Raw genomic sequence first — 18044 nt, 5'->3', positions numbered from 1 at the left:
AGAATATCAGTGAGTGTAAGCACTGTTTTTAACCACAAAGTATCATTATCTAGGAATATTTGAGTAAAGCAAAGGTAACTTACCAAATCATTATCTATCCCTTATGTTTGTTTTGGACTTAACAAAGTGGATTCCTATACCTTAGCTTACTTCATTTTCAAGATGGAAAAATGTGTGCAACATCATAAGCTAGGCAGAGTTGAAATTATAATGAACTTATTTCAATGTTTGCAATCATATTTGACTCCCTTTATGTCCTAAGTACCTTCCAGAGATTGAGGTGCCAATTCTAAATTTCCAATCTTAGGCATCCTTGTTATGTGGTTGCCATTGCTCATTTACTTCTTGGGTTCAACTGAGTTCCACAAGCCAAAGCTAATAGTGTTTTCTTATTATTACCATCACCATCATCATCATCATGATCATCATCATCATCAATGTGTGTGTGTGTGTGTGTGTGTGTGTGTGTGTGTGTGTGGTGGGAACATACCCAGGCACAGGTTGACATTAGAGAATAATTTTGTGAAGTGTGTTCTCTCCTTCCACCTTTACATGAATGCTACAGATTAAACTCAGGTTGTCAGGCTTACACAGTGTCCTAGTTAGGATTACGATTGCTATGATGAAACATCATGACCAAAAAGGAAGTTGGGGAGGACAGGGTTTATTTGGCTTACATTTCCACATTGCTGTTCATCATCCAAGGAAGTCAGGACAGGAACTCACAACAGAGCAGGGACCTGGAGGCAGGAGCTGATGCAGAGCCCATGGAGGCTTACTGGCTTTCTCATCATGACTTGCCCAACCTGCTTTCTTACAAACTCAGACCACCAGCCCAAGGATGGCACTACCCACAGTGGGCTGGGCTCTCCTCCATCAATCACTAAGAAATGCCCTATAGCCATATCTTATAGAGACATTTTTTCAGTTGAGATTTTCTCCTTTCAAATAACTCTATCTTGTGTCAAGTTGATATAAAACTAACCAGTACATCTAGCAAGTGATTTAGCCATAGGGATATCTTGCCAGCCTGCCCACAGTGTCTTGAAGCGGACAGCCACCAGGTGATTTGACTTCTGCTATACAGAGACTCAACCTGTGATGGCTTCAGCAGAGCCCTCATAGGGAGACCTACAAAGCACTGCCTTTGAAACTGTGGCTTCCTCCCAAGAACCACCTTGGTCTACATTTCCATTCCCACCGGACTAAATTTAATTCAGTGTGTGAAGAGAAAGTATTCTTCATTCTTCATCCCTTTGTCCATTTATGTGAGCTCAATGCCCAGGCTTGATATCGGGTCTTCAGTGGATTTAGAAAATCTGGTCGTAGCCAGGCAGTGGTGGCACACGCCTTTAATCCCAGCACTCGGGAGGCAGAGCCAGGCAGATCTCTGTGAGTTTGAGGCCAGCTTGGTTTGCAGCAAGACAGGACAGGCACCAAAACTACACAGAGGAAACCCTGTCTCAGAAAAGAGAGAGAGAGAGAGAGAGAGAGAGAGAGAGAGAGAGAGAGAGAGAGAGAGAGAGAGAGAGAGAGAAAGATAATCAGGTAGCCAAGCTAACAGATCAGAACCCACTTGATTTCTCCAGCTTTTACGACTCAATTATATGGTGTCTTCAGCATTAGGATCTTACTCTCAAGTTCTGAAGGGTAACCAAGAGCAATAACAATACCCTGTAATGTTTGTGGGTCTGTGGGACCACACTGGACAACAACACAAAAAGTGATGACCCATTCCTGGTACTGGGGGTTTTGTTCACTATCATGTGGCACCTAATTGGGGCATTGTCCCCTCATCCTAGTGTGACTCCATTTAAACTTTTTAAATAGCTGTAAAGTATTCATTTTAGGATGCTTCTGCAGTACTAAGTTTCCATACGGCTTTTTCAAAGGGCCTTTAGTGCTAGGCATCCCTCCTTTACCCTGCCCTCCCACCTTTCCCTGTTTGACCCTTCCTGTTCCATTACTTTCCTTTCTCCCTTTATATTACTGTATTCTATCTCCTTCCCTTAAAAGATCCCCTCCTCCTCCAGGAGCCCATAGAGTTTTCTAACCTCTATGGCTGTTCCAGTTAAAACATACATCTCTAAAGGTTGGAAGTTAACATTCACATACGGGAGAAAACATGTCAATTAAGTGATATCTTTAAAACATTTCATTGCATGCGTGTTTGTATGTTTTGAGATAAGTGTACTGGGACTCACTACACAACCTCAGCTGGCCTCAAACTCATGGTGATTTACCTATCTCAGCCTCCTTAGTGTTGAAATGTCAAGCCTGTGCCATTTTTCCTGGCTGAAATATTTAATTTTCATTTTTACTTATTTTTACGTACCCTTCTACCTAAATTCTTAGTGTGTATCAGAGATTTTGCCACAGCTGTTTTTAATTTTTTACTAGAACATTGCAGAAAGTACTGCAAAATCTAGAAAAAAAATCACTCATGATCCTTTTATCTAGGCAAACATTTTGTTTTGTTTCCTTTCCATCATTTTTGTATGTGCAGATATTCTTACTGATTTCCACATGGTGACTTTTAAAACAGTGGATTTTGCTAACAAGCTTTTAGTAAGAAGTCAGTAGTTAAGTGGTTTGCTCTGATTACCTGTCCATGGCATTCTTTAGATGTCAGATCAATTTCTTGTTTTCTTCACTTGAGTTGCGGTTGTCATTAGTTGAAAAGTGATCTTCCCATTAGGTGTTTATTATGTAACTCTGATGAGCTTTGATTGCTTTATTTGTGTTGTCAATGAGATTTCTAATAATCTTTAAAATCCTCATCAAGGTAAAGTCACAGATTAATCTAGAGTTTACTCATTTTCTTTTTTCTTTTTCGTTTTCTTTCTTTCTTTCTTTTTTTTGCTTTGTTTTTTGTGTATTTGTTTGCTTTTTCTTCAAGCTCAATAAACTTTGCTGGGATCCACTATTATAATTTCCATATAATATGAATTAAAAGTTAATATGTTAATAATTGTCTCTTACATTGCTTTATGATTGATAATTTCAGCAGGTAACATAGCAATATGTTCTGAATAGTAGAAATACTAAAAGCATCTTCTAAAAGTATATTCATGAAAATCAACATTCTTTTTTGTAATACATTTATTCATATAATGCGCACAGGCTGAAGTGTGGTGATGTGTCTTGGTGATTGTTTTTCAGACCTCAAAGGAAGACCTCCTGCAGGCTGATTTCGAAGGTGCTTTGAAGTTCTTCAGAGTTCAGCTTCCAAAAAGATACCGGGCAGAAGAGAATGCAAGAAGATTGATGGAGCAGGCTTGCAATATTAAAGTAAGATCCATGAACTTACATGATAACAGTATAATTTGCATGTAGAATAACATAAACACAGAAAATAATGTTAAATTTTTGTGTCTGTTGTTGCTGGTTTCTGAGTGTGTTTTAGAGTCTTTGTGTACAAACTAGTCTCTCCTAGACTTTTGTGTCATCCAGGATATTGATAGTTGTTCTAAACCTTTTAGTAGGACTTAAAGCGAAAGGTCAGTGGCTCAAATTGTAATAAAAGGGAGGCAAACATTTATCTTCTAGGTGGGGCTCTGGAATGGGCTGCTATAATAGTGGTTTCCATGGCAGCAGACTTGGTATTTTAGCTTTTGCCATCTGTTTTAAGATTATTTAGGACAGAGCAGGAAAAACATGCCAAGCAGGTCTTTCCCTTTTTCTAAGGTACGTCGGCAGCTTGAGTCCTGATCTGTCCAGAAGCCACCTCACATCTACCAGATATCTGTAGATATATTGGTCTGTGTCATGTGTCTGATTAAACAAATCTTATAAATTAACTTAAAGTTGAAAGCTGTATCCAGACAAATGAAAATTAAGGTGGGAGAGTGTATTTTCTCTAAAAGATTTTGAACCAGTTTGCTAATATCAATACTTATGCCTCCAGAATATATTTACCTAACCATGACAGAAATATAAATGTGTTTATTAGACAGATAGACTAGTGTTATGGACCTTATATTATTGAAGAAGAAAACTGACCATAAATAATAAACATACATTATTTATGTTAGAAGACGATTAAGTAGATGTAGAAAAAGAAGAAAGAAAAAGGAAAAAGGTGAGTTGTGATGTTTTACTAATGTATGTAGACCCCAATGGGAAATGAATGAGACAAAGGATAACTTATGGACATGTCCTGGGGAATAATGTTTCAGGCAGGGAATAACTAGTTCAAACATCCTGACACCAGCTCAGGCCTTGTGAATTTAAAGAATAACATGTAGGCCAGTGGAGCTAGAGAGGAGTGTATGAAATCAGAGTAGAAGTTAGAGTGCCCACAAGGAGCCAAGAGTTGTCAGTTGTTATATTTAGATTTACTTTGAAGTGGGGGTCCTGGCAGGGAAGAATACTTTGTTCAGGGTTCTGAGAAGTAAGATGGGTAAGAAGGAGAGAGAGCACACAGAACCTGAAGTTATCCCATGGACAGATATGAGCGGCTGAACCAGGATAGTAGCAGTGGAGAAGAAACAAATTGATAGTAGTAAAAACCTGACCAAACCTTGAAATTTTCAGTATGTGTAAATATAGTTGTGAGAGGACAAGGCAAGCTCATTCTAGATGTTGAAATGAGCAAATAAAACAAGTTTCTATTAATTTAATGGGCTTATTACTTAAGATATAATTATATGAGCCTAATAAATAATTGATTTGGAGTTCTTCTAGGTACTATTCCCACTGTAACACTTAAACAAAACAAAATAGGGTCTCACTATGTAAGCTTGGCTGGCTACTATATAAACCAGGCTGGCTTCAAGCTCACGGAGGTCCTCCTGCCTCTTCCTCCTGAGTTCTGGGATTAAAGGTGTGTAACATGATGCCCAGATTATAGGATTGTAAAACTTTTCTCAATAACAATTTTGATTTTTAATCCTAACTTATTTAAGAATAAATTATTATAAATGTCCCAAAGTGCAAGTCAATGCTGAAAGTAAATAACTGAATAGGAAATTATTTTGTCTTTCAAATGAATTCCATATTTTAAAAGATCATTTTCTAAGTACACTCCCTCAAAAAAAAAAAAAAACACCTCACAAATCTTTATCCTGAATGCAAAGTTGCTAAAGCCTTCAAGACTAATGATTTGAGTTGAGCATAGTAGCATATGCCTATTATCTCAACGCTTAGGAGGTTGAGGCAGGAGGATTGATTCCATTTGTTTGAAGCCCAGGCTAGACACTATTGGAATACCATTTATTTAAAAATACAAACCAGAAAGACAGACAAGACAGATTGATGGACACACAAACACACACACACACACACACACACACACACACACACACACACACACACACGGACTGGTTGGCTGGACTAAATGTCTTAGTCAAAAATTATATTTACTCATAGATTTTGAAGGTGTATTCCAAAGGGCTGGGGACTGTTAACAATTTTGTAGGAAGTAAATTTGAAATACATTTTAGCTGCTAATTGTTCAGAGAATTACAGTTACCTAGGTTACATTGAGATTACAGTTACTTTAGAAGTCTTTCAAAGTAAAATATTCAGTTCTAAAATACAAATGTAACACCAGGCCTGGTGACACATGCTTTTAATCTTGGTCCTTGAGAGTCAGATGCAGGTGGATCTCTGTGAGTTCAAGGGCAGCCTGATCTACCTACCAAGGCCAGCCAGGGCTACATAGTGAGACTCTGTTTCAAAAAAATGATTAAAAAAAAATACAAAAGGCAACATTAACCTGAAAGAAGAAGGAAGTTAGGGAGGGAAGATAAGGTATTGGGTGCCTATTTTACACCAGGAACTATGCAAGAGATCTCAGGAAATAAGGATTAAAATGAGGCTTGGGGGATTAAAAGAAGTAAGCAGGCTTGGAAAGGATACAGAAACCCATAGGTGAGGAGAAAGCACAGATATCCAAGATTTAAATGTGGTTCCTGATCAGAGGTCAGGGTGAGAGAAGGGCGGGGGCAGGCTCTGGGATGAGGGGTTAGGAGACTGGCGAGGTTAAGGGGAAGCCATGGGAAGCAGTCTGGGTTTTAAACTGAGGACTCTGGTAGGCACTGAGAGGTTTTGAATAAAAGACAGAAATGGGGGCTGGAGAGATCGCTCAGTGGGTAGGAGCACTGACTGCTCTTCCAGAGGACCAGGGTTCAACTCCCAGCACCCACATGGCTGCTCACACCTGTCTGTAACTCCAGTTCCAGGGGATCTGGCACCCTCACACAGACATGCAGGAAAAACACGAATGCACATAAATTTTTTTTTTAAAAAAAAAAGACAGAAGTGACCAGATTTATGTTTTAAAAAATGTCATTCTAGCTGCTGTGTGGAAAATGCATTGACAGATGCCTTATTAGATGTTGGTGACAGCACTTTTCAGGCACCATTGCAGTAATCAAGTGAGGAGTGACTACATTGATTGCTGTGGTCTGGAGAGAATGGCCAGATTTTAAAGACAATCAGCAGGCAGACTTGTCAGAGGAACACTAGGGCAGGGGAAGAGACCCAGTAAAGGTACTCAGCATTGTACCAGTGGGTGATAATGAGTTCAGACGTGTTATGTTGCCTACATTTGTGTCCACATAAGCACTATATCCAGTAGTCAGATGGGTATTGAAGTAAGAGCTGAGCTAAAAGTTGGTATTTGGAAGTCATAGCACTAAAACCATGGAGTAAGTGACTTCTCATAAAGGGGGATACAAAGTGTTCAGAGAATAAAGTTGATGACCAATGCATAAACATAAAAAGTGAACTGTGGCTGGTGCATGTCTTTAATCCCAGCACTCAGGAGGCAGAAGAAGGCAGATGCTAGCCTAGTTCCAGACAGCAAAGTTCAAGGACAGCCAAGGCTACACTGAGAAACCCTGTCTTGACAAACAAGCAAGCAAACAAACAAACACACAAAAAGAACTGGATAGAAGCAGGCAAAACTAAAAAGGAGGAGAACTCAGAAGAATATGACATATGAATGTTAAGGGAAAGGGCATTGTTATCAAAAATATATTTGAGCCCCTGGGTTCTGTTCTTAGCACAAGAGGAGGAAGATGATGAGTACAAGATAAACAAGTATCAGTGGTGCCTGGAAGTCATGTAAGTGACTGAGGACTGGAAAATGGACTTTGTACAATACTTGATGATCAGTACATTAAAGGATGGCCTTAGAGGGAGCAGTTTCAGTGGAGTGAAGTATAAGAGCCATCATTAAAAGGATAAATAAGGAGTGAATAAATTGAGGAACAAAGATGAGAAGCTTTTTCTAAATGGTTATAGAGGACAGGAGATGGGAGAGATGGCCAGCAAGTTATTTAGAGGATAAATATGAGAGCAAAAGAGAAGATGTGTATAAGATGAATTTGTAGAGCGGGAATGTTGAGTCTTTAAATGCTTAAAACCTTAATGAATCTTAATTTTTACACTGAGCATCTGCAATATGCCAGGTACTATGCTAAATCCAAAAAATATGAGACTGAGCAAAAACAAGTATGCCCTCTAAACTCATAGAGCTTTCCGTGTTGTAAGGAAGGTGTTAATAAGATGACCATGTTAGTAATAAAATTATAGGGATGGGAATGTAACTGTAGAGTGCTTGCCATTGTCTTAGTTACTTCCTCATATTTATGATAGAACACTTAAGCAAAAGTGACTTAAAGAAGAAAGGGATAGCTTCTAGTCTCAGAGAGATATAGTCTGCCCTGACATAGCAGCAAGAAGGAAAGGCATGGAGGTAGAAAACAGAAGGATGAGTGGTCACACTTCATCCATACTCAAGAAGCACAGCGAGAACAGGAAGTGGAGCCATGGTATAAAGTCTGAAGGCCCATGACCAGTGACCTACTTCCTCCAGCAAGACTTCATTTCCTAAAAGTTCACAACCTTCTCAAACATTACCACTAGCTTAGTGCCAAATATTCAGACACACAAGCCTATAAGGGACATTTCACATTCAAACCACCTCTAGCATGCACTAAGACCTGAGTTCAAGCCCTAGTATGTATCTGTAACCCAGAACTCATAATATGAAGGTAGAGGCAGAATGATCAGTCAAAAGGCTATCTGCAACTCCAGAGTGATTTCTAGGCTATCCTGTGATACATGGGTCCCTATCCCAAAAACAAAGCAAACAAAAAATGAAATGTATTTACAAGTAAGACTTCTGTTCAGTAGAACAATAACAAAGGTATATGAGAGCAAAGAAAACAAAACTGACAAGACAGGGCTTCCCTCTGGAGCCTTGGCTGTCTTAGAACTACCTCTGTAGACCAGGCTGGCCTTGAACTCACAGAGATTTGCCTGCCTGTGCCTCCTGAGTGCTGGGATTAAAGGCATGTTCCACCACTACCAGTCCACAAACTGTTTTTTTTTTTTTTTGTTTTTGTTTTTTTTTTTTTTTACTTTACTGAAATGGGAAGATTCACCCTAAAGGCTGACAGTAGCATTCCATGGGCTGGGATCTGGGACTAAATGAAAAGAATGGTGAGCTGAGACAGCATTTATCATCCTCTGCTTCCTGACTGTGGATACATGTGACCGGCACCTCAGCTTCTGCAACCACTACATCTTTGCCCTGGACTCTGCACTAGGCCCTCAAACTCTGAGCCACAATGAACCCTTTCCTCCTCCTCCTCCTCCTCCTCCTCCTCCTCCTCCTCCTCCTTCTCCTCCTCCTCCTCCTTCTCCTCCTCCTCCTCTTTTTTGAGACAGGGTTTCTCTGTGTAGTTTTGCTCCTGTCCTGGAGCTTGCTCTGTAGACCAGGCTGGCCTCGAACTCACAAAGATCTACCTGCCTGGGCCTCCGAATGCCGGGATTAAAGGCATGCACCACCACCGCCCGGCCCACAAACCTGTTTTTTAACTCAATAATTCTGGGAAAGTTTTCTAGAACTGAGATGATAGGGGCATTCCAGAGTGGGAGAATCTTGTGTACAAAGCCTGTCAAAGGGGAGTGTATCATAGTTTTCAGAAACTAAGAGGGGGGCCAATGGGACTGTAGTGCAGAGAGTTAGGAGGATATAAGAGATCTCTCTCTACCTGCCAATAGAGAGAACCACAGAAAGAGAAAAGCTGAAGATTCACTAAGGAAAAAGAAATGCATCAACAGTGAAGGGGCCTTCAAGGAAGTAGAGATTCATCTCAGAAAAACAGGTCTTTCTTCCATTACAGCAGGGGAAGATAAGCAAGTGATAAGGAGTAAAGGCCATTTTACAGCTTAGTGAGGAGGAAAAGGAGCCATTCCATCAGAAGCTCTGTTATTTCTCTTCAGTGCATCCAGAATAAAGGGACTGGAGTAGAGTTAGAAGTCTGAAACACATGAAAAAGCAAAGTTTTAGTCATGGTAGAAAAACAAAGGAATTGCTGGACTGTATGATTAAAGAGCACAAATCTGTAATAGCAAAAAATCTAAATGTTTTCTGGTTTCTCTAGAAACCTTCAGCAGTATAAATGTATATTTGAAGAAAGGAGAAAGTTATTTCCACCTTAGTTGAGGTTTGCCAGCATGAGAAAAGAAATGGTGATGATATGTGAGTAAGATGTATCTTGGGTAAGAGGACAAGAGCAAAGAGAAAAGGAAGCATCCCTGATTTGCAGCTCCTGCCAATTTTCATGGCGTAAAATACTCCTGCTCCGGCCAATTTTAATCTACCAGTGACTTAGTAGCCATATCACTTCATTTCTAAATATTGATAGTCATTCTTCTATGCTGGTAGCTGCTGCCTCCAGCTCATCCAAGGGTCAAGAAGATGAGGCTAGTGGCAGGAGAGTGGTCACCATAATGGATACTGAAGTCTCATTAGAAAGAAAGTAACAACAGATTGGGATGAAATACCTAGGAAAGGAAGAGTACAACAACAAAGAACTGTTGAACTCCATGAATAGACAGAATAGTAAAAGAGGTGATTAAATGACTTATTTGTAGTTACTCAAGGGATAAAACTTTTTTTTTTTTCAAAAATTCTTAAAGGTAGTTTTCTGATACCATGGTCAAAATCATTTGGTTTTCAGGTCAGGTTAATTGGTTGCAGTAAAACCATGCTAGTTGCTATTGGCATTCTTAGTCAGCTGCTATTATATGCTTCTCTTTTTTCTAACAATGGGGCGCTCATGGCTTCTGGTTTGTGCTGATCACATGTCTAAAACTTTGAACTATGCAGGGAAGAATACACAAAAATGACAGAGGCAAGTGAGTGTATGGAGAGTGAATGGGGAGACCCCTCTTGGCTAACTGGAAAATCCTAACCTGCCCTGTGGCTTATATACCAGAATTATCATCCTAGTCCATTCTGAAAAAGCAGCTACCAGTGGCAAGATGTTACCATAGTAACTGATTGCCTCAGAAAATTCTGAACTATGTTCTAGTTACTTAACTATGTGCTGGGCTAGTCAATTTCCAATTTTCCAAAATAGATGAATACAATTTGATCTTACCCTTCATAAACCATTATTTTAATGATAGTGATGAATTCCTTTACTTTCCCCCCACAGAACTCCATCCATATTTGTAACCATGGATTTTAATTCATTTGAGACTTAAACAATTTCACTCTAGAGCAAAACTATAAAGAACATTAATATTTAAATCAATTTGCTTCTAATTTCTTCATGCTGTTTGCTATTTATGGCTAGCCCCAGTTGTTGTGTGTGAATAAAAATGTACTCTCCCAAATAGAGGTTTCCTTTGAATTATCAGAAGCCACACACACACACACACACACACACACACACACACACACACACACGCTTTTGTTAATTCCATGGGTCCACATTCTCTGCCCTTGTGTGCAATATTGAAGAGGTTCTTTTTTTTTTCTTTTATTTTTTTATTTCATGAAACTGTGTCTTGTGCTCCTCTCATAAAGACCTCTCTGTAACATGGACAAACACCCTTGGGACATTTTGTTTAAATATCAAAATCCCTTGCTAGAGAAAAAATGTTCATTACATTTTAGGGTACAGCAATGTGATAATTAGTAACTGATAATGAAGCAATTTATCAACACATTTCCTTTTTTCCTTTCCCATCTTTTGAGACTTCCAAAAGCATTCCTAATCCTCAGTGCACCTCAGATGTGAGGCATTATTTTGTTTTCTCCCAAGAAGCAAGGAGCAGGGAAATGTTGGGTGTTGTCTGAAACAATTGATTGCAGGTGTGGAAGACAAACCCTAGCTGCGTAGGCACCAGGCACCTTGTACACCCAGGCAGCTCGGGCTCTCTGCTGTCCTGAAGTGACCACCAGGCATGGGCTCCTTTGGTTGATGCTGCATTTCATTTTTACCCTTGTATCCATTTCGCCAGTTCACTAAGAAGAAAGCCATGTAGACATTGAAATTTTAACTTGATGGGTGAACTGGGCCTTCTGCCATGAATAATTCTTTCTACATACACATCTTTAAATGCTCTTTCCCTACAGAAAAAAAGAGACACAAAAATTGGTTTTTATATGGATGTTTCTTTCGTAGAAGAAAAAATAGTAAACCACAGTACCCTAATGTACAAATCCAAATTGGTACTGTGTTCTCCCTGCACATAATTAACAAGAAAAAGGAATGCCAGAATTGCTTTCTTGTCTAGTAGTTTCTCTCTCTCTAGAAACTTTATTTTCCCCTATCTTATTCTCTCCTAGCAATCTTTGAAAGCCTTAGTAAGATTAATGGTTGTGCTTTAAAGGGGAGTTTTCATATTTCTTCATATACCATTCTGAAATGTTTAGCCAGTTGTTATGATTTATATTTACCAATGTTGGAGAATAGACTTAGGTCTTTTCTTTAATTGAGAACAGCACATAACTTCCCCATAACTATTTATGATGAAATGCACATTTCTTTGAGTTATGTATTTATTCTCCTATTTTATTTAATATTAAGATTATATTTTAATTTTGTTTAATAATTTGGTTTGGGAATCTGATTTTACAGGAAAATAAATGTAGTATTCTTCTGTCTCCTGTAGCTTGCCGATTGTAAATAATTTGATTGTGTTCTTTTATTTAGAAATAAAAATAAAATGAAATGTCTTATGTATTTAGACTAAGTTAGTTTAAGAAGGCAGTGACAAAAAAAAAAAGGCAGTGACTCTGGTTCCTGGGAGCTCAGAAAGATGTTCCGCAGCCTTAGATATATGCATGTGAGTCCATCACAGGGTTGCAAATACCATTAAATGAAAAAAGACCAATCTAGAATGCCGAATGCACTGAAACAAGCATAGCTTAGCAACACACTACACTGTAGAATATTGCTTGTTTGCCCTTTGATTCTCTGGCTAGCTGCAAAATGCATCATGAGAATTTAACACATACTACTCACAAGAGTAAAGGTCAAATTTAAAATTCAAAATTGCAAGCATGGTTTCTACTGAGTGTGTGTCACTTGTATGCCACAGTACAATTGAAAAGTACTTTAAGTTCAGTCATTCTAAATTGGGGACTGTCTATAGTCCAAACACTTAGCCATAGCAGTTTCAGATACCAGTGCCTCTACTTAGAACAAAACATAATCACATTGTATTTACTATGCTGTTATTTATATTTTCATTTCTCTAAGCCTTCAATCCATTTGCCATTTGCAAGCAACTGAATCTAGTACCCTGAATAGCTACTTATTTTACTATTGTGTCTTCTTTTCTTCCTCCTGTTTACATCACTCATTAAACATTTGCTTTCATACTTGATATGGTGGAAAAAATAAACATATGAGCACAGCACCCCAAAAAGAAAATGTGTGCCATTTACATATCTCAGATAGTTGCTTGTCAAATTTTATAAAGTTCCACTCAAAGACAAACCACTAAGAGAAAAAATTCTGTCCCTCAAAGGGCACAATCAAATGGAGAATTGTTTTTCCCTGACAAGTCCTCTGGCTTGGGGACTTTCTATTGCTACCATCTATGGAAACAGAGCCATCTCTTTCATCTAGAATGTCTATCCTTGGTGTTTTCTCTTTCCTCCACCTGTGATAGTTATCCTTATTTGTGAACATGCTCAGTAAGGCACACCCCTGAGCATGTCTGTGCCTCGGTTTCCTGAGGTGATTAAATTGTAGAGTCCTGACCTAATGAATGGACCACTCCCCTGATTGCTTCATTTAAGATAGAATTATTGGGAGATGGTAGAAAGTAAGGAGGTGGGCCTGAAGAGATGGCTCGGTAGTTTAAAGCACTTGTCGCAGAGGATCTGTAGGAAGCGTAGAGGTCCTTGTGCTCACAGATAAGTACTAGGGAAACTAGGAATGTTAAACATGCAGGGTTGTCTCTTCAAACCTTTTTTCTGCTCAGAAGGCTGAGAGTGGAGATGGCTAATGGCCTGATGACATTTGCCCTGTGTGGCCCACACCATACCAGAACTTCCCCTAGAGTCTAGAGAGAAGGCCTAGACTCTTATAGTGAGCTTCTTTTTCTCAATCTGTAGAACTTATCTTTATAGAAGATGTTACATGTAGTCAATCTATAGAACCCATCTTTGTGGAAGATGTCACATGATGTCAGCACCAGCTACTAAGTCATATTGACCCAAACTTCCTTCTTATCTCACATGGATAGTTACTCTGCTAGACTTGCTTATCACAGAGACCCCCCCCACACACACACACACACATACAATTCCCAGCTCCCACATGGTGACTCACAAACATCTGTAACTACAGATCTGATTCCCTCTTCTGAACTGCACATGTGTTGCATAGACATACATTCAGGTAAAACATTCATACACATAAAAAAAAATCTAAAATTTTTTTTTAATTAAAAAGAAAATAGGAGGTGGGACCTGGTTGGGGTAAGCATGTAACCAGGGGCAGGCCCTGGGAAGATGTGTCTTGTCCCTGCCCATTTTCTCTGGCTGCTTCCTGGCTTCTGAGAGGTGGGAAGTTCTATTCCACCATGCTTCTGCTGCCATAATCTGCTGCTGCAGAACCAGCCAAGAATGAACAGAACCAAGGATTATGGACAAGCATCTTCAAAACTACAAACTATCATAACATCCCTCTCATGTTGTTTTCAAGTGTTTGCTCATAGAAAGATAAAACCAAACTATTGCTTACGGGATTGCCTGCCCCAATCATAGTATGGAGCTCACTCAGTCTCTTTCAGATACTTACAGGGGAGCTGGAGGTTGATTATTGTAAAGGAATCTTAGGATATAAACCACACAAAGAGTTATCACAGCTAACTAATGGAATCTTCTGTTACTCAGTTTGGCCCAAGCTCAACACATGTCTCAGTGTTGTCTGTGTGTATTTTATGCTCTGCCCAGGCACAGCATTATACGCTGTTATTCCTTACCTGAGGATCACTGTGCTTTGACCACCTCTTGACACTTTTGTCCTAAAAAGTTTAGGCTAAAGTTTCTCACATGTATTTGTCAAGTTTTATAAAGTTCCACTTAAGAGCAAATAGACCACTAAAGAGAAAAGTTCTCCCCTCCCTTTCTCTCTTTTCCTCCCTCCTCTGTACCTTTTCTTTCTCTCTCTTTTCACTTCCCTCCATCTCTCCATCTCTCCCTCAGTTTCTGATGTCTGACAGCTACCATTTTTGTGTCTGTAGCCTTTGCTTTTGCTATGATGGCCATAACAAGAATTTTACGCAGCCTGGGAGTCTCAGGCAACAGAAGTTTATTTTCCTAAAGCCCTGGAGACTAGATGCCTAAGATCAAGGGATCATCAGAATTGGTTTTGGAGAGGACTCTCTCAGTGGCACACAGTGGTCACCTTTTTGAACTTTCACATGATCTCCTCTTGTCTGTGTGTCCTGTGTCCTAACCTCTTTTTACCAGAACACTTTAAAGTAGGAAACACCTTGTTTGAATTTAATTCCTCGGTAAAGACTTTATGTTCAAATACATTCAGACACCCTGGGGAGTTATGGCTTCAACACATAAATTTGCCTGTAGTCGTCTTCTTTTCATAGTCAGTTGAATATAAATGCCTTCTTGGTTTTGCTGAATGTATTCTCTGTATCTGAGCATGAGTCTTACTTAACAGCTCTCAGCTGTACTTCCAATATCTGCTAACACGTGGAAGTTAACTATTTTTGTCAGCATACACAAGTTCTCCAATTTTCTCTCATACCCTCAGATTATCTGAAAGATCCTACATTTTTTAACAACTCTACCCCCACTCCTCTCAGCCCACTTGTTTGGCAAAGAATTTCAGCTGGTGTACGTGTTAGCTGAAAGTTCTAATTTACCTCAGTGCCCTGTACTAGTGCGACTTTCCTACATAAACTTACAGTACAGAATACCTCATACAAACTCACCCCCCCCATTCCATTCTTTGCCTAAAAGAGAGGCAATGAATTGTACAAGTAAATGTCTTCACATAATGTCCAGTGGAAGAAGAAAGCGTATTTTAACAGGATGGGTACTTTAAGCAAGAACATGGTTTGAATAAAATGTTTTGCCCATTTTTAGGATAGCCATTGTTTTTTAAAAGTTTGTGGCAGATATTATCCACAGAAGGGGAGGTTTTGAAGAAGGCTGTCTGACGGAGTGAGATTATTTGGGAACATTCAGAATTTATCATTTCAGGCTGCTGACATTTTTGTCTGGACTCTGTTAGCTGTCTTGTACTCATCTTTGCCTTTACTTCCTGTGTCCTCCAGTTTTCTCTACATACTACCTCCTGTGTGCACATTAGGCAGGTTCTCTCCAACTAAGGGGTACCCCCAGCCCAAGGTGGGAAACTCATCTAATCACTCCTCAGGGCAGAGAAAACTTGAGTCCCATTGTCTGAAGGATATCTCCTCACACCATTCTGCTCAGCATGTTTACTCTCAGTCCATACCATGATGCCCTGCTCTTGTCACACACTGGCTCTTCTGCCTAGAATGCTTCCTTCTGCAGAGTTCTTGGAGACAGACCCATCAAGGTTTGATGCTGTCTCTAGTTCTTACTGACTAAGGGATCCCGAGGAAGTTACTGAATCTCCTTGAACATGATGAGCTCCTAATTGTGAAATAAGGCCAATGCCAGACACACAGGAGGTTGTTAGAATTAATTAAGCTAAGCAGATATGTGAAGTGCTGGCTCAATTATTTTTCTATTTCTTCCCAAAGCCATGTGGTCAAGTAAACCCATTTATTTTTTAAGACCAGATCATGTGCTGTTCCCTCTGGGAACCCAGACTGTTATTTATTCTGACTGCAGTTCTCCATGAAACCCCATGAGGGTTTAGAATGTATTTTTCTAAAGCCATATTAGTGGAATTCAAGTCTTAGTTTTCCCATTTACCAGCTCTGACAGATCTCTTAGGCTCACCATTTCAGTTTTCTCTTCTGTAAAAATGGAGATGATAAAGAAGATTGCTGTGAAAATTACATAAGAGTTGTATAGGCAAGAAGCATTGCAGAAGGAAATATATAGAATTTAGCATCTAATATTTCTATAATGGTTTTGAGTCAGTCTGTCTTGTTGCAAGGGATTGCAGTTCTATCTTGCCTTTCTTAGATTGTATGTCTGATCTAACATCTACCATAGTAGATATGTAAAGGAAGCCCACCTACTACGTGTTTATACTTATTTACTTAACAAATCCTGTTTGTAAGATATGAAGAATCTTGAGCTTCAAATTTTCCCTGAAACGATAGATTGTTTGCCTTTTAGTAAGATCGGGGTAATTTTTTTCTGAAAATCCTGATGGAAATAATCATAAAAACCTTCATGTGCAATACTGAATAGCATCCTAGCCTTGTATGCTATAGAAAAGTGAAATAAAAATGAAATTAGGGCCTATAGATGTAACTCATTTGATAGATGATTTAGCCTAGTATGCATGAAGCCCTAGGCTAGATCCCTACCACTACATAAATCAGGAGTAGTGGTGCATGCCTGTGATCCCAGCACATGGGAATAGAGGCAGAAGAAGTTTAACTTGGTCATTCTTGGCTTCATGGTGAACTTGAGAATAGCCTGGTTATTTTAGTGACTTTTGTTTCTTGAGTATATATGTATGTATGCATATATGTGTGCATGTGTGGTTATGCATGCTTGCATATGTATGCATGTGCAAGCTAGAGGACAACCTTGGGTATTATTCCGCAGGAGCTAGCCACCTTGTTTTTTGAAACAGAATGTGTCATTGGCCTGGAACTCACCAATTAGACTAGTCTGTTTGGCTAAAAAGTACACTTGCCTCCTCCTCCCCCCCCCCGCCACCCCCCAGCCCTCAGATTACAAACATACAGCAGCTAACCAGCTTTTCACATGGATTCGGGGTGTCAAACTCAGGTCCTCATGTTTGCACATGAGACATGTTACCAACTGAGCTGTCTCTCTAGTCCCTGATGATTTTTACCTTAAACTAATCCAGGGCCTGGTGTAGGAGAATGAGGAGTTGGAGTGGACACATGAGAGTGTCTAATGTATTTTTAGTTTGGAGATGAATACAGTTGGCAATAGGAAACAACGGTTGTTTTTGTTGAAGGTACTGTATTATTTAGCACTAACTTTGTAATGAGAACACATCAGTTATATCCTGCTTTTTTGGAAGCCTAATATATTTATCATGTAATCACCAAAATAATGTCCTAAAGTGGGTAGTCTCACTGACACAGTTTTATAGATTGGCATGGAATGTTAAATCCCTAGCAAAAGCTACTTGACTAATAAATAACAGAGCCAAATTTTAGTTCTAGGCCATGTAGTTCCAGCATCTGATTCAAGCCTCTCTCAGACTTTTGTTTGTATTTATCTAAGTCTGCAGTGCATAATTGTAGAAAAAAGTCAGTTTTTCATATTTGTTTAATATTACCAGTGTTTATCAATCACTTAATGTATTTAAAACTACTCTAATGCAGCAAGGTTGTGTTGTTATATAACTTATTCTTCATTAGTTAGTATTTAATGTTTATTATATCCTACTACTCCAGTTGGCATTCTGCTTGGCAATGATCATAACAGAAGACATTCCCGTTTTCCTGAAGTTTGCAGGGTAACAAAAAGGACATATAACACAAAAACAGCGTGTACTATTACAAATCATGATAGACAGAAGGGAAAGAGGAGGTTGTTAACAGAGAAAAAGAATAATGTAATCTAATTTAGATTAAGAAATGAAGAAAAAAACTTTTCTGAAAAGGTG

The 18044-nt window shown here is 39.1% G+C and overlaps 1 protein-coding gene across 12 annotated transcripts in view; it reads left to right on the top strand.

Moving 5' to 3' along the window:
* Rabgap1l (RAB GTPase activating protein 1 like) overlaps positions 1 to 18044 on the top strand; it is a 566460-nt gene that overhangs the window by 426441 nt on the left and 121975 nt on the right. For all 12 annotated transcript variants that reach the window (XM_042258403.2, XM_042258404.2, XM_076547797.1 and 9 more), the window contains one exon: positions 3163 to 3291. In XM_042258403.2, coding sequence (XP_042114337.1) covers positions 3163 to 3291 — 129 coding nt within the window. The remainder of the gene's footprint in view (positions 1 to 3162; positions 3292 to 18044) is intronic.

This window comes from Peromyscus maniculatus, chromosome 11 (genome assembly GCF_049852395.1).
Source record: "Peromyscus maniculatus bairdii isolate BWxNUB_F1_BW_parent chromosome 11, HU_Pman_BW_mat_3.1, whole genome shotgun sequence".
NCBI lineage: Eukaryota > Metazoa > Chordata > Mammalia > Rodentia > Cricetidae > Peromyscus > Peromyscus maniculatus.
The sequence above is the reverse complement of the archived record's forward strand: the minus strand, read 5'-3'. Positions and strand labels throughout refer to the sequence as shown.